At 46.5% G+C, this 17382-nt stretch overlaps 1 protein-coding gene across 11 annotated transcripts in view; it reads left to right on the top strand.

Moving 5' to 3' along the window:
- Positions 1 to 17382, top strand: part of EXD3 (exonuclease 3'-5' domain containing 3) — a 248383-nt gene that overhangs the window by 88310 nt on the left and 142691 nt on the right. For all 11 annotated transcript variants that reach the window (XR_005955746.1, XR_005955745.1, XM_041474913.1 and 8 more), the window contains 5 exons: positions 1068 to 1121; positions 1534 to 1673; positions 2492 to 2592; positions 8007 to 8080; positions 9278 to 9316. Coding sequence is in view for 9 of the 11 variants with exons in the window: in XM_041474913.1 (XP_041330847.1) it covers positions 1068 to 1121; positions 1534 to 1673; positions 2492 to 2592; positions 8007 to 8080; positions 9278 to 9316 (408 nt within the window). In the remaining 2 variants the exon portion in view is untranslated. The remainder of the gene's footprint in view (positions 1 to 1067; positions 1122 to 1533; positions 1674 to 2491; positions 2593 to 8006; positions 8081 to 9277; positions 9317 to 17382) is intronic.

The following is a 17382-nucleotide window of genomic DNA, read 5'->3' as shown; positions in this document are numbered from 1 at the left end:
AACTGTTTTTCCCACTTTTAAGTGAGGCAGTAGGATAGAGCAGCTGAACTTCCATGGCATGCCTTGGTTCTCTGCTTTTGCACACTCAGTCTGTGATGCAGTGGGTGAAATACAGGCACGAATTCCCCAGAAAGGAGCATAATCCACTGCTGCTGCTGTGAGCAGGGATGAGCTTTAAGGCTCCTTGCCCTGATTGCCCCAGTTACTGGCACAAGGCACTATATTAAAGCCACCCATTAAGTGCTTATTCTGTATTTGGGATCCAAGTGTTCTCACACACTACAGAAATGAGACACTCTCACCTCCTGTAAATCCTAATCCGTGCCTGTGCCTCGCAAGCAGTGCACAGTTAGAGCTTCTTCCATTCCTGTGGTCCCCAGCTGGGATGGGACAAGCAGTGGCTGAACCAGCTCTTCTGAGCTTGAGTTCCTGCAGTTCACCCCAGCGGGTTCTAGAAGATCCTGATTTGGAGGCAGTTTGTGAACGTGGCAGGTCTTGCACGTTCTTGCAGGTTCGGAGATCCCATGAAAGGGAAAAATACAATTCTTCCCATCTCACTGCCTGTGGTGATCCTGGCGCTTTCAGGGCTGTGGAGTGACTCAGGAATTAGAGAAACTGTAACCTTTTGATTTCAGGGTGTTTAAAATCTTGAGTTGCTTTCACAAAATGCAGTTGTTTTACAAAACTTCAAAGGTAGAGCGAGACTGATAAGGGTCACTCAGAAAGGTATGGTGGGCCAGGTGCTTTTACCATGACATTGATAGGAAATATCCATCCCAGCTGGTTTTGTCCAAGTGCTTCGCTTGCTTTCTGCCCAACAACTTGATCTTTAATTTTTGCTCCAGGGGCTGTTGCTACTCAGGATATGCAGCTCTGCTAGGAGCATTCCTGTACTTTTGTGGAATGAATGTGGCCTAATATTTGCAGGATTTGTGCTTGACAACATAAGAGAAATAATTAATACATTAAAAATGTGTATAACAACATTTTTATTTCACTTTGGAATAATGCCCACTTATCCACTGTAGTGTTCTTCTAAATACACAATTTTTTTTCATGTTTTCTAGGCAGCCATACTGAGTATTAAGCTGAAATTACAGCCAGATCAAGATGTAGAGAAGGTGAGTCATTTCCTCTGCAGGCTCCTCTGTCATCAGATCCACCTTTTGTTAGCAGGAGATCCATCAGGGCCCTCCAATTCCTGCTGCCTTTCACCTGAGGCTTTATTCCATTCCCAAGAAGTCCCTTTTGTGTTGTTGATGTACTTTTACATCAAGGTTAGGCACAGAGTGTTTTATTAGCCCCCACTACACTTCTACCTGGTTTTTCTGGCTGCAGCCACTCCTGGCTGTTCTCATCATTGAGGAAGAGATCAGTACTCTGCTGCACTGAAGTTTTGCTCATGCTTGTGTTACGAATGTCACAGCACTCCTGTAGGCAGCACTGGTGGCTTGGGCAGGGCTGGGGCTCGCTCTCGTGCTCCGTGGGGACCAAAGGCAGGGCACCGTGCTTTAACAGGATTCCTTCTCCTAGATGTGTACCCCACTACTGCTCCAGGATAAAACTAACTTGGTGGAAGAATACGTGGCAGAATATCCCGAGCTCCAGAGGAAGCTCTTGCAGACCCTGGACACATGGTGTGAGCCCAGCTTCGATATCAGAGACATCACAAGGTAGAAACACTTGTCTTTCTGAACAGCTGGGGCCAAGGTGATGCCAGAGCAGAGTGTGTCTGTCCCCTGGCTGTCTGTGGTTAGAGCAGTGTGTCTGTCCCCTGGCTGTCTGTCTGTGATCGTGTCCCACTGTAAGAGAGTGCAATATATTGACTTCTTGGCTGAAAAAGGGAAAAGTCTGGTGGCTATGTCAGAGCCTTCTCCAATGGCCCAGGCTGTAGGACAGAGGAATCCTCGCTAGTGACAGATGCTCCATTCCTGCCAAGATGAAACCTGTGCAGGACACCCCAGCAGCAGAGCAGTATCAAAGCTTCCTGAGGAGGTTGGAGCAATCAGCCTCCTGTGCTTTGCTGCAGACAAGGGTGATTTTCAGTATCAGTCGTACAGGTTTGGCAGGAAGATAACACTGTGATGAAGTGGCAGAAAAACAAGAGATGCAAGTGGTTAACCTTCCTGTGCTCATCAACTCATGGTGTATGTTTTCACTTTTGAATTGCCTCTCACTCAAATAACTCCTGTCACTCAGAGCCAGCAGCACAGTCAGAGTCACAGTGTAACTGCAATAGTTGCTGTCAGCTCTGAAAAAGAGATGAAAAGGAGTTGCTCACTTTCTTTAAAATGAGCCTCTGGACTTGCTTCAAGTGGTTGACTGAAATTTGTGTGGTTGTGCTGTTGGCTTTTCACCGTATCTTGGGAAAGGCAGGAACCCGTCCTTCTCAACATCCCGCAAACCCCAATCCCTCTGCTGTTAAATGTCTGCTATTTGGGAAACATCCTTTAGATGATGCCACAGATGTGTCTCTCTGGTGTTGTTACAGACCATATCAAGGCCTGTCCAAGTACAAACCTGAAAAATTTAACCGCAGAATGCTCAGTAAGCTGGTCTTCAGGCTCCTGGAGAGATTCAACGTTGACTCAGGTATGGGATATTACAACATATTGTGGAGTTATCTCAGTAATAAAGAAAAAAGTCAATTTGTCTTCTTCCATATTCATCAAGGAATCTTTGCTGTCATTTATCCTGCGGAATTTCAGGGTTTAATTAATGACATTGAAAAAACAAAGCTGGTGAGTTATGGGAATTATCACTTTGTGCTGTCAAAGAATGAAGTGCTGGTGACTAATAGACTGCTTCTGCCATGATATGAAATAAATCCTGACCTCAGCATGGCTCTGCATAAACACACCATGGTCAGCTCTGAGTTATGACTCCATTCCTCTCACATAAGAGGCAAGTCATTATTCACTGGGGATCTGTTTTCTTCAGCTGTGGGTGCATCAGCTGGGAGGAGATAACCCTTGGGACGCAGGAGCCTCACAACCCTTTGTATTCTTTACATAAACTAGGGTTGGTGGGGGAAATTTTAAGGCTCTTGCAACCTTGCAAGAGAAGTAGCACATTTTCCGTCACTTCACCAGCAGCTTCACCAGCAGGTCTCTAACAAAATCTGCTTTGCTTTGGTTCTTAGTGGGGACTGTTGATTTTTCCTTCTCTTTGGGGCCTTGCACCAGACCCTTTTAGGTGCACCATTAGCTTTTACCCTGCAGAGGTTGCCATCATCAACCCAAGGTATGCAATTCTCTTTTCTTGGACTGAAAAGGGTTTTCTAACCACAAATTGTGGGTTTGTTACACCTGTCAATAACACTATTGCATATTAATCTTCCTATCTTCAGATTGGTGTTCAAAAGTTAACAAGATAAACCTTTCAAATCCTCACTGGAAGAGAAGTGGATGTAATTAAACCCAGCATGTTCTTGTGAAAGCTGAGACACATGGGAATGATTTATTTAGAAATTAAAAGCTTCCCAGGAATTCATTAGTTTTCAGTAGTTTTCCCTCCTTGACAGTGTTGAGCATTCAGCTGGCTGTGTTGTCTTTGATGATCTATAAAGAAAAAAGAGTTGTTCCTCTTTCCTTATGAAAGCTCCACCAAGGGCATGATATAATGGTAGAGGTGAAATGATGTAACTATTCACATACAAAATCCTGATAAATAATAATAAAAAAAAAAAAAAAAAAAGAAAAATTTAAAAGAGGAGCATGTTTTGGGCTCAGGTGCACTCCATGGGATGCAGCGTGCTTCGACCTGATGATGCTTTCCAGATGTTGTAGCTGCTGATAATGGTCCTCCATTCACTGGTGAGGAGATTCCTCGGGATAAATACAGACCCTATTCCTTCCAGACAAATGTCCTTCCAGATAAATGTCCTTCCAGCCCTTTCTCCCATGCAAACTGCAGTGTCTGCAGTGCAGGGCAAGTCCTTGCTCAAGAGGGCTGCCCACCTCTGCTGGTGTGAGAGGGGATGTGGGCACCTAGTTTGAACTTCAGCTAAAGCCAGTGCTGGGTGACTCCCACAGTCCCATACTGGACAGTAGGTGTTTATTTTTTACATCATACCATGAGCAGGAATTCACACATTGCTAAACCGTGGCTGTCAGTCTCCTTTGAAGTGCTTTGGAAGGGGATGAATACCTGCAGAGGAATTGCTGCCTTAATGCTGGGTGTGCTGGAACTGAATTGGGAAATGCTAGCAGCTGGAATAATGTGGCTTTCTTTGTCTTCCCATCTCTCCCCTCCCTTTTGCTGAATTTCTGGGTGTTCTTTCTCCATTCTTTAGTAAAAGCAAGTCTGACTGGGAGGAAAAGCACACAAAAAGTAAGCAGGCTGGGCAAAGTGTACAGATAAAAGAAGCCCTCATTTCTCGTTCTGAGCAGTTCCCCCAAACGCTGGTGGTGAGGCAGAGCTCACACTTGTCACCTCACCTGGGCTTGTCTGATGCTGTGGCTGCTTTCGGTCTCCTCCTCCCCGTGACTCCCACCCGCTGTGACAGCCTGAGAGCAGCAGCAGGGAGGGAAGTGGCTTTGAAGGGCTGGAGGAGGATGGGGTTTCTGGGTATGAGAAGGCAAACTTGTGTGTGACTCGGTACTTGCAGTTCCAAATCGACTTGGAGATTTCACTGCTTGAGCTCACTCTTGCCCACTCACAGTAAATCACACTGACTGCCAGACACAGCTGAGGTGTCCGTCAGCAACTGAGAACACTCCTGGGAACTGCCAGCCCTAAATTTCAGAGCCAGATAGGAGGTGGCCCAATTAAAAAAAGATCTCACACCTCAGGGGAAAAAAAAAAACCAAAAAACAATCATAAAGCAATTCCCTTAGATTAGTCCTCCTGTTCTTTTCCAGAGCTGTATTTCAGTATTCCTGTTAACTCCCAAACAGAGCATGGGAAGTGGGATATTTTCCGCCGAGTCCCAAAGGTGTCCCAATAAACTGTGTGTGGATTTCATTTAATTACCCTTATTGGGGGAGGAAGAAGCTGGGCAGAAGTGGTGTGTGATTGAGGAAATTGAGGTTTATAGAGTCTTTCCTCACACCTGGGTCAGTGTGCTCTAGCTTAACGAGCCTGCAGTTTTTCCAAGCTAATTACTTAATAGTCTTTGGAGACCCTGTGAGATCGACTTTACAAATGCATGTTCCAGTCAAAACAGATCTCAGAGGTGAGGGAACAGCCCTGTCCCAGAGTTGGCATGGTTGAGTCTGTTCTCTGCTGTGGCTTGGCACAGCCAGGAGGACACAGAGAGAGCTCAGTGATGTTTTTCCTTGACAATTCCCACGTCTGAGGTAGAAAGGATCCTGCTCGAAGAAGTGTAACAGCCTCATCTGTTGGGTTTAGTGCCTCCGTGCCAGTGAGGGAGATCCAAGTGGAGGGACAGGGGGGAGAGGGGTACCCGAGAGCCCCGGTACCGGGAGGGCTGTGCTGGGACAGTGACAGTGACAGTCCAGCACCTCCGGTTCTGAGCGCTGCGAGCGAGTGTTTGCCGCGGGCTTCCAGAGGGTTTTTAACATGATCCAGGAGGAATGTTTCCCTCGCTTGAGCACCCAGTTGTCCGTTTGGTTTAACGTGGGATTTCCGTCCGTGTGACCGCCCCTGCCCGGCCCCGCGCTGCCGGGAGCGCCGCGCTGCGGGGCAGCAGAGGGCAGGAGAGGGCTGTGCACGGCCACATCTGCACAGGTGAGCCACAGCTGGCCCTGCGCGGCCACATCTGCACAGGTGAGCCACAGCTGGCCCTGCACGGCCACATCTGCACAGGTGAGCCACAGCTGGCTCTGCACGGCCACATCTGCACATGTGAGCCACAGCTGGCCGCACATCTGCACAGGTGAGCTGGCCACACATCCTCAGGGCTTGAAGAGCTGCCAGCCCATGTCCAGGCAGTCACCAGTGAGAGCCCCAGCTGAGGCCTGGGAGTCCTCACCAGGCAGAAGATGCTCTGATAGAAACAAGGGAATGGCTTGTACAACTTGACATTAATGCCTTTGGAGGGAGAGCAGGAGGATATTCCCCTTTTTTGCTCCTGACTTCCATGGTGATTTTCCTCCAGAGTGTTTTAACTCAGGTGTTAAATACCACCACAGCTCTCCATTCTGTTGTCTCTCTTAACAAGTTACCCTTCGCCCTCATATTTTTCATAGAATCCCCAACTGGTTTGGTTGGAAGGGACCTCAAAGCCCATCCCATTCCACCCCTGCATTCCAACAGGATCTGGGACCCAGGGCTGGGGCAGCTCTGCAGGTGGGGTGTCCCCTGAGCAGTGGGGCAGAATCCCCCCTGCCCTGCTGCCCACACTGGGGATCAGCCCAGGGCAGGGGGTTCAGGGCTGGGGCAGGTCCAGCTCTAACCACAGCACCAGGTCCTTCTCCCGGGCCTGTTCTCAGTCTGTTCTCTCTCCAACCTTTCTGTGTGTTTTTGATTCATCCTTCTCTGTTTTTTGTAATAAAATTCAGGAACCCAGATTCAAACTCAGTTCCTCTGCTCCATCAGAATAAAATATATCACCAGTGCCTTTAAACATGTTTCCAGTCCATCCACGTTCCTCTCTTTTTTCCACAAGCATTCAACTCCCCCAGTTCTGCCAGAGCCTGTGCTTTGGATATTTTCTTTAGAAGCTCAAAGAAAAAGCTGTTCAGTGGATCTTTTGGGTGGCCTGGAGGGGTCATGCCATGGTTCTTTCTGAAGAGCTTTGAAAACTTTAAGTTAGGAGGTGGTGTTACTAATTTTTACGTTGATCTTACTTTCTTTAGAGAGTGTTCCTTTCCATGAGCTGATGAGTTTTCCTCAAGATATTGGGACAATATCCAGAAAGATCACCATATTTACTGGTGCAATATCCTTTGTGATAATTGCAGGGATTTCCTCAGATGCTTTGAGGGGAAGGATTTGTTGCCACACTGTGGAAGATTAACTTACAAATAACAGCTTTAAGCATTTCTGTTTGAGATGGAAATGTTCACATTCTGAGGTGATGTTTCAGGGCACTCTGAGGAGCTGCTGTAACCAGTGGCACATCAATCCACACCCCTCTGATTCCAGGCTCTGGTATCCAGAGATCACTCTTTGTTCTCCTGGGGTTTAGTTCTTGGGCATGCCCTGTGTGGGGCACACAAAGGGATGAGGAATCAGTTTCTCCCCGTGGGTGCTAATTCAGGGGAGGCTACAGATAATTTAATGTTCCTGTTCTCTGTGACTGTTTGTGACTGCTGGCCCTGCTCTCTCTGGCTCCCAGTGAGATGGTTTTGGCCCCATCTGAAAGCCCAAGGAAGGCTTCGGTGAAGCAGCCCAGCATCCAGCAGGAACTGACAGATACCTGTGCTAATGCCACTTTGTCTTTTATCTCCAGCCTTTATCTCTCCTTGCACTGGATTTCAAAACAAGGTGCTGTGTGAAGATCTTGGGTTATGCAGTTGTAATGAGCCATATCTAATGAAGGTCACAGCAATAAAAATAATAACAACAACTGTGTCTTGCTAGCTCAGCAAAGCAGTATTCCCCACCCTCTTTGTGTGGATGTGGAGCCTCTTTCATGGATCTGCGTTTTATCGGATAAACTTCAGCCACAAGTTTACATCCTGAGTGAGCTGTTCACAACTGCTTGAATGAATTAACAACACAGGTCCAATTAAACCCGAAAGAATGCAGCCTCTAGAGACTGAGGCGGTGCCCATGTGAGGATGCTGCCTAATTAAAGGTGTGAAGTCATTGACTGTGGAGCATATTGAACCAGAGAGTGGATCTTATCGCTCAGGGGTGGTGGAAGCAGAGATATCAGACCCAAGAATTAGCATTGCTAATCACGGATGAAAGTGTAAATAACAGTTTATACTTGAGATAAGCTGACAGTGTGTGAGTCTGTCCCTCATTGTTCCAAGGGTGAGGGCATCCTGCCTTCCACAAACCCAGTCTGACACTGGGGAAGGAAAAGTGTAATGTCTAGACAGTAAAACTTCCAGGAAATGCTCTGTACTTAAATGTCTTTTTCCTTCTTTCAGCTCTCTGCCCTAATGTCATAAATCAGCGGCACTTGAGAACCCTGAATTACCTCTTTTACAAGAGATTTGTTGAGGTACGTGCTGTGTTGTGTGTGGGGAATTTGGTTACATTTACATTTTTAATAACTTAATTGAGATAATCGAAGTGTATTAGTCGTTTATGATCAAGGTTTTTTTTTTCCAAGTTTTGCTCCCAAGCCCTCCCAGTCCATCAGGGAAGCCTCTGATTGTCTTTGCTGCCTGCCAAACCCATTGCCAGAGGAGCTGGGGAGGATGGAGCACTTCAGCCTCCTGCATCTCAGAGCTTTAATGTTGGATGATGTCACTGTAGGGAGCTTGGTCATCCACAGAGGGAGCAGAGAGCATTTCTCCAGGTGTATTTGTTTAGCAGAGGGAATGGATTCGTGATCTGGTGTTCTGCTCCCTCTGGCCTTCCACTTCCTTTGTTTTGGAGAATTTGCTTGCTTTAAAGTATCCAAGCTGGCCAGTTATTTCCATTAAGGTGCATTTGGCAGCTGTTTCTGGACACAATCCCTTCTTCTGAGAGTTCTTTGGTGCTCTCTGTTTACCATTCTCAGCTGTGTCTGAGCTCTGGTTAAATGTCTCCTTTATCTCACTAATATTTAAATGATATGCTTGGATATCTCAAAACTGTTTTCTTTGAGGCTCTTGCTCCCTGTTTGCTCTTGTATCTTTCCATAAAAGTGACAATGACACTCCCTGTTTCCTCTGCCAGCTCTGGGGTGAGACTGATGGTGGGTCTCATGCAGTTCTTGGCAGAGTGGAGAGCAGGTCCCTTCTTGAGTTTCTCCCCAAGTTTGGCTCTGAACTGCATTAGAATGGGAATATTAACTTATCAGTTTCCTTTCCCAGACCTCATGATTCCAGAGGATTTTTCATTATTTGACTGTTGAGGAAAATTGTATTTTTATATTCTGAAGGCTCAGCCTTGCAGATGACCCCTGAGATCCCTCCCTTGGCTGGAGCCCTCAGGATGGCTCCCTATGGCTGGCTGGAGAGATGAGTTTGGGCACAAACTGCATAGGAATTTTTATGCTTCATGTGCTGTGGTGTAAGAGTTCCCTCATCCAAGCTGTGTTCTGCCATGCCCCAGCTGGAGACACTGAGGAGCTGAGGTGTCCTGTGTGTCCATGTTGCATTCCTTGGTCACAGGTGATGCCAGTGGGGACAATGAGGTGTTCATTTCTAGTTTGCTGTGTGGAACATCCTCCCTTTCCTAAGATGGCTCAGCAGTGATTTTGTCTTTTCAGAAAACCATGACTGAGGAGAATTGGGCAGACCACATTCAGGTGAGTGTGGATTTCACAGGGTTGTTTGCTTGGAGGTTATTTGAAGATGTTTTAGCATATCTAGCTCTGGATGTTGTAGTTCTGCTATCACAGTTCTGCACTTTCTCAACACTTTGAAATTGTATATGCAGGGAAGGGCAATGGAGAACACTTGTATTTTAACTCCTCTTACATCTTTGAAAATGCTTTCTTTTGGCTGGAGCCAAATAGAACATTTGGACAAAGCTCTCACGGATGCCCAGGGTGGGATTGTTGGGGTATCTGTGCAGGGCCAGGAGCTGCACTGGATGATCCTTGTGGGTCCCTTCCAGCTCAGGATATTCCATGGCTCTGTAATTCTGTGACTTAGATAAGATTATCAAATACATTCTTTTACTTTCCTGCACTTACTTGTAAGTGAACACTACAAGTATTTACATTAATTAATGACAAGGAAGGGGGAAAGGAGGCTGTACTCAGCAGCTAGCAAGGTGTGTGAGGGAACTGGGATAAATGTTAGATTCCCTGTGCATGTTCTGACCATTGTCAACAGGTGACTGATGTTGTGACCTCTCTGTCTTGTGCTACAGGACACAAGTTATTTTAACAGCACAAGGAGAAGGGAGCAGGGTGGGTTTTTCTTGGTGTATAAACAAGAGAGTTCAGGCAATCATGGTATGATTTGTTTTGTTTCGTTTTTTTAAATAGAAATTTCTTATATATGTATTAAAATTGTTGCTTTTGCTGGGCCTTCTATACTAGCTATTCTTGTTTCGTGCAAGAAAGAGCTTATACTTATGTGAAAATAAATACTTGTACACACACACACATTCACATGCATATTCAGTATTAACAATCTAATGAAATAGTTATCCCATAACAGACTTCATTTTGTGTTTTAAGAGTGAGTATAAAGCTCACTAGCCCTGGTGAAATCAGACTTTCATCATTTCTTGTTCCTGGTACTTCTACCTATATGAGACATTAATTTAAAATTCACTGTCCTGATCCTACAATAAATACAAATGTGACAATGAAAGAACATGAAATTCCATGGTGATAAGCCAGTATTGGTCATTTTGTGTCCATGATTTCCCTATGAAATTGCAGCCCCATGGTGAGTGTTTGCTCCTGTTCTGTAACTCCTCTCCGGCTGAATTCTGCAGCAGTTAGGGATTTCTGAAAATCCATCTGAAGGGTCAGCGTGGGCTCTGCATGGTAACAGGCTGGGCTGATGATCTGAGGGCTCAGGCACTGTCTGGACACACCAGCAAAGCAAGACGACTGTTGGGCTTTTCCATGCAGCCCCAGGGGCTGGACACTCTGATCCTTGTGGGTCTCTTCCACTCAGGAGATTCCATGATTCTCTCATGGGGATGTGCTTTGGTGTGTGTGGGGAAGGGGTCTCTGTTGATGGTGGAGAGTGGGATGAAGCTCCCAAGTCTCCCACTCTGGAGACAGGAGGCTCAGGGTATCTCTGGGAAGTGCATGTGTGGTACCTGGTAAGCCCTGAGAGCACAGAGCTGCATGCTGCACTAGGGCAGAGGGTTGTCTTGCTTTCCAAAGGATTGCAAACTCTGTATTTCCTGCTTGTTGCCAACTGGTGTATTTTTCACAACTGTGTAATTATCAGCCGAGTGGTGCTGAAACTTGCCTGTTATCAGCCTGACTCGGTGCTATCAGAGATCCCTGTCTCTGGCATCAGTTGAAAGTGATGGGAATCTGTACCTGTGCATCTGCAGGAAGCTGAAATAATAACCTGTGCAGGCTGGTGGCTGCTGCTGGCAGGAAAAGGAGGGAATAAAGGAATGATCTTTGAGCAAGCTTTGGTTTTCAGTACAAAAACTAACACTGTCCAGGACTTTATTTGTTTTGAAAGGTTGGGCTTTACAGGAGGGAATGGCTCAAAGTTCACTCAGAGCTTCATAGAATCACAGGATCCCAGACTGGTTTGGGTTGGGAGGAACCTAAAAGTCCATCCAGTGCCACCCCTGCCATGGCAGGGACACCTTGCACTGTCCCAGGCTGCTCCAAGCCCCATCCAGCCTGGCCTTGGACTCTTCCAGGGACCCAGGGGCAGCCACAGCTTCACAAAAGGTTAGAGCTTCACCTGCGACCTGGCGTGTTCTACCAAAAAAATTCCTTAGGCTCCTTACGGAGCTGAGGAGCCCTCACATTTGTGTTGTGTGTCCCATCCCTTTGTTCACCTGAGGCTCATATAATGTTTGGATCTCCCAAGCTTTGCCTGGTCAGGCACTATTAAGGACTGGAGGCAGAGGATGAGACACAATGTGACCTCTGGTCACCTGGAGGAATAGAAAAAGCTCCCAAAAGACTCCACAATGACAGACTCTCAGTCAGAATTATTGGATCATTTTTGGATACTTTTTTCAATTTAAAGTTCAAAGAGGTTGGAGGTCTTCATGGGATTTTTTTCAATTTCAGTTTTTTCAAATTCTTTGCTGCAACCATAAAAAAAGACATAAATTATATTGATATGACTAGCTCTAGTGATTATATAGGTAAAGAAATCAGGATTTATAGAGATACTGGAACTCTGGTGAAGGTGGGACTGTCCTTGCTTGGAGCTTGCCATTGCAGGCCAGTGACATTTTGGGACTGGGATTTTCTTTTGTTCACCCTGGGCAGTACAAGTACAGATTTTTCCTGTTCTTGCTCTGTGGAATGAATCCCAGGTGTGATCCTGACTGCTTCAATAAACAGCAGAAACTCAGGAGTTAATTGTGGGGCCAATAAAACCTGTTTCCAGCCCTGTGGCAAACTGGTTTTGCCCCCTCTGCCTGCCAGCACTCAGTGGCTGAGCCAGTGTCCAAGCAGGGATCCAAAGAAAGATCCAAACCTCTTCATACCCTAAGAAGGCTGCCCTCATCCCCACTGGCTGCTGCAGGCCTGGTCAGCCAGGAGAGCTGCCCCTTGCAGCACCTTCTCCAAGAGGAGATGCCTGGAGGGCAGAGGGAGGGGAGGAGACTCTCTGTGCCCAGTGCCAGATGCTTGCTCTTCATTCCCTTCCTAAGGGATCCTGGGCTGCTGGAACCCAGGGCGTGCCTGTCCTCACAAGAAGGGGAACGTGGGGAGGATATTGAGGTAGACAAGCAGGGAAAAAGAGGCAGGGCATGAGGCTCCTGTCTGCTTTCTGTGTGCCCTTGTGGTGCCGTTTTGGCATGCTTTGTGTTTGTCCTGGCCTCAGCAGCTGCACAAAGAAGGTCGAGTTGGGCAGAGCAAGCCCAGCACAGCTGGTCTGTGGCTCTGCTCAGATGTGTTCAGGGTGGTCCTGCCAGAGACTGCAGGCCAGCAGCAAAGGGGTTGTGGAGTGCAGGTGTTCCCCTGGACATTCTGTAGGACAAAAATCACTAAAACACATGGAAGGAGTTTCTCCATAGAAGGAGCTTCTCCATGAAGGAGTTTTTCCATGCCAGGCTTTCAAAAAGTAAACACACATGGAACTGTGATATCAATGAGAAGCACAACAGGGGAGTGACTCTGGTGGCAGGTGTCACCTCTGGCAGGGTTTAGGTGTCAGACTGTGTCTGAGACACTTGCAGGAGGTTGGCAGCATGACAAGGGCCCTGCCCAAGACACTTCTGTCTCAGAGGGCAGCTGGAGCACCAAGACATCTCAAATAACACCAGACACCTGTGTTTTGGTGATCTGAAATGTCCCAGTTTGACAGAGAACTTGGGTGTAGGATGGTTCTGCTGCCTGCTCTCAGTGCTGTTTTCTCACCAGTGTTTTGGGGGTCTTGTAGTTAGGCCCTTCTAGACTCAGCTGGGCTGATCAATGCCAGATCAGTTAAAATGTTATCTCAAACATACCAAGAAGTTATACCAAGAAATCTCCGTGTGTGTGTGTTTGGCCGTTCCTGCAAGGAAACTCCTTCTCCTGTGGAGCAGAACTGGGTGACACTGCCCAGCACTGCAGCTGTTGCTGGGGACAGTGAGTGGAAGCAGCACTGGGCAGGGTTCAAACCCAGTGGTTTATTTGGGACTGTCAGTGTTATAACCACTGTGAGGTGTCCAGGAAAGGGAATGGGTAGAAGTGGGATTTTCACTTTTTTTGACCTTAAGCAAAGGGGCTTTTTGCTGTTACATCCCAAACTGTTCTGTGCTAGTGTTTACACAGGGAAACTATTCCTTAACTTCTCAAAATTAAACATCTGAAACTCTTCCAAATCTGGTGCTCAGAAAAGCACTGCTGTTTGGAAAGATGTCACTTGTTCTGTGAGTGCTCCTGGGGAGCAGGGGCCTCTTGTTCAGGATGAGAGGAAACAGCCCAAAATGCACCAGAGAATGTCCAGATTAGATATTGGGGGAAAAAAAAATCATGGAAAGGGCTGTAAAGCACTGAAACGGGCTGCCCAGGGCAGTGATGGGGTCACCATCCCTGGAAGTGTTCAAAAAATATGTGGATGGGGCACTTGGGGACATGTCTTGGTGGTGAATGTGGTTGGTGCTGGGTTGATGGTTGGACTTGATGATCTTAGAGGGCTTTTTCTACCTTAATCATTCCACAATTCTCTGATTCTGCACTGACTGGGACCACTCTGACCTTGCTGTGTGGTTTGAGAGGAGGGTGCAGGGATGCACATCCCAGAAGAGTGCCCTCATTTTCCTCAGGCCCCTCTCCTGCAGCTCCTCAGTCTCTTCTGGTCTTGTGAGGATGCAGAGATGGGCTCTGGGGGCAGCTGTTTCCCGTGTTCTGCACAGGGAGAGCCTGCAGCTGATTTCTGTGCTCCTCCAGCTGGGACAGTGAGATAACTTATTTATTTTAAAATTTCTGACCATGAAAATCAAGCACTGTGCCAGCTCCTTTTCTGGGTGAGTAGGGGTCAGATGCTGGTAATTCCTAGGAAATGCAGAACTCCAGTTCCACTACAGTTCAAGGGTTATTATGCTGCTTACAGACAATATTCAGAAATCTGCCCTTCTTTCTGTGTAATACATTGCAAAAACATTGACAATTCCTGGTACTTAATAGGTGTAAATTACCTTACACTCCAGCAAGAAGTTGATGTAATCTTATTTATTTGACAAATTAATTTCTAAATGGCAGTGGCTGATGCCAAGATTTTTTCTGTACAGAACCATTTTGACTTCAGTTAAAACACAGATACCTCTGGAATAAAATGTAAAGCTGTTACACTCAAGAAGGGGATTCTTAAAGGGCTTTTAAAGGGTAGAATGCCATTTATTTTTTCAAAGGTTTTTTTTTTTTTTGTAAGCAGAACGCCTGGCCAGGACTCTGGGGAGTCTTCAATAAGGACCAGGAGTCAAAGAGACCACTTTGCAAATACCTACATCCACTGTTCTTCCCTGAAACCCCTGAGTTGAGGGAAACTTTTCAATTGGTTTAAGTACAGCAACATCTCTGCAGTGTGAGGAACTGAATATCCACAGGGAATGAAGCAGTGTGTGCTTTGTAGATGGGAACGATGCTCTGGAGGTGATTAATATGTGACATGTCTCAGTATAAGGCTGCATACAAAATCCTCTTTCCCTCTGGTTGGAGTGAAGTGTTTATTCAGGGATGGGATGGATTTCATCACTCCAGCATCAAACCCAGACTGGCTCTTTTCCTGGAAGGTGGAAACCCAAATGAGTTTAATCAGCCTAAGTGTGGAGTCTCCTGTTAGTACTCATGGACTTCTTCAGCAGGAACTCAAACCAATGGATGATTGTTTTGTTCCTTCTGGCCTTAGAAGTCTCAGGAAGGAATCATCAGCTGAAATAATGTTCATGGTCCCACCCGTGGTGCTGCACGTGGTGCTTGTGCCGGGGTGCTGAGCCACTGGAGCCCAGCAGCTCCCAGTATGGCGGTGTGTGTGAATACGCAGGAGCTGCTCCTGGGCTGGTTTTGCCTGCAGTCTGCCAGTTCAACCATCTGCAAAAGAATTGCATTTATCTTTCCACAGCTTTAAGCAGCTTCCTAGCAGCTGCCGTTGCAGAAAAGAGAAGGTTTTATTTTTCTTTCCCTTTTCGCCTTTGAAGAACAGCTGGTGTTTACACCTGGGGTAGTGACAGGTTTCAGACCTGCTGTCTCTCTTGGGAAGTCAGGACTGGGGGAATTGCTTTGTTTCGGGTCAGAACTGGCAGCGTTTCTTCCCCCAGTATCCACTTGTAGCTCCCATTTCTCCTTCTATTCCTCTCCCTGTATTTTGTCCCCTGTTCAGGGACTGGCAGGAGCTCAGTGGGGGTGACAGTGCTTTGACACTCATTCTGCTTTTTCCCTGTGCCATTTTCTTTGGATTCACTGTTCTTGTTGGAGGTCTCTGGGGAGAGCACACAGCCACAACGTGGTTTAAAGAGAATATTAAACCATGGACAAACTGGAGTTTGTAGTAGGAGGAAAAGTGGGAGGCAAAATATTGATCTCCTTCCATTTTTCAGGTCAGTTTGTCATGGGGTCATATATTGATGGGAAGCTGAAACAACACCAGTTACTGGAAAGCAAAAGGATGACTGATAGGACTGGAGGAGAGAACAGGCACGTCTGTGACCATCTCAGGAGCAGCATCCTGTAATTCCAGAAGCTGGACTCAATGATTCTTGTGGTTCCCTTCCAGCTCAGGATATTCTGATTCCATGACTGTGATTCAGTTCTGCAGCTGTGTTCTGCTCTTGGGAGAGAGCAAGCAAATGTGCACCTGTACTAATGAGGTTTGCCCTGCTGGGCTAAAAGAAATGGGAACTTTGCACTGAACAAACCCCCAGCTGCTGTGGGAGAAGCACACAGGAAAAGCCAAACATGCAGCGTGTTCTGTGCCTCCCCAGCTAAGGAAGAGTCTGTCAAAGGATGACGTGTACAGTTAAATGTAAATACTTCCAACTACTCCCTGCATGGCTTAGGCTGTGTTAACTCTTTGTAAGACGTGGAAGGCTGGTGGGTCTACTGTAATTGTAGTAGTTTTATTTATAACAAATCCAGCCATTGCTAGATAAATAAATTGTGGTTAAGCACAAAGATGCTGATGAATTCTGGTCTAATATTACAGTAGGTACAAAGAAGCCAAAACAAACTGCCATAATTTGCTGTCCAATGTACCAAATTGTCAAAAATGTCCAAAATAATTCTAAAAGTCAGCTAAATTTTTTCTGGAGTGATGTAAGATGTGTTTGTTCAATAATTTTAGGAAATCAGCCCCCATTTACTGAAGTGTGGATCTACAGGCCCAAGCTGGGGATTGACAGAGCTGGGTGTCTGATTCTGCTTCAGGAAGGGATTGGCAAGGGATCCTTGGAAAGCTCAGGACTTCAGTCTTAAAGTTGATGGCCAAATAGCCTTAATGTGCAAACTAATTAAGTATTGGAGAGTGAAGAGAGGAAACTAGAGAGAACACACTGGGGAGGAAAAATCTCCTTTAAATTGTTTTGGTGTGTTAGAGATACATTCTGACCTTAGCCCCCTGCCACCAGCCAGGGCCAGCATGCTGCTAAGCACTGTAATTACATTTCTGTCACTAGCAGGCATTCACTCGCCAGCACAGCTTCATCAGAAGGAGATTTGGTATGGTATAAAGAAGAGCTAATTGGCTTATGGCTGTAGGTTGAGAGGTCAGTGTTAGATTAAGGAGTTAAGAGCATCAGTGAGCTGTTCAGCTCCACTGGGGTGTGCTGGGGGAGGTTTAGTTCTGCCAAGTGAGAAAAGCATCCTAGGAGTATGAAACTATACAGGAATGATGATCATGTAAAACCTTATAGGAATGTGTGGAACATACCAGGTCCTTTAAATCAACATCAGGAGTGGTGTCCAGGATACCTGTTAGTGTCCCCAAGCTGCAGCAAATACAGGGTAAAAGTCACATAATCCCAGACTGGTTTGAGTTGGAAGGGACTTTAAAAATTATCTTGTTCAAACCTCCTTGCCATGGGCAGGGACACCTTCCACTGTCCCAGGGTGCTCCAAGTCCCATCCAACCTGGCCTTGGACACTTCCAGGGATCCAGGGGCAGCACAGGGAAGAATTTTTCCCTAATATCTAATAAAAATCTTCCTTCTGTCAGTTTAAAACTGTTCCCCCTCATCCTCTCACTACCTCTGTATAAAGTCACTCTGTCTTTTCTGTAAGCTCCC

The sequence above is a fragment of the Pyrgilauda ruficollis genome, unplaced genomic scaffold (genome assembly GCF_017590135.1).
Source record: "Pyrgilauda ruficollis isolate IOZ18807 unplaced genomic scaffold, ASM1759013v1 scaffold34, whole genome shotgun sequence".
Classification (NCBI taxonomy): domain Eukaryota; kingdom Metazoa; phylum Chordata; class Aves; order Passeriformes; family Passeridae; genus Pyrgilauda; species Pyrgilauda ruficollis.
This window is presented reverse-complemented; position numbering and strand designations above follow the sequence as displayed.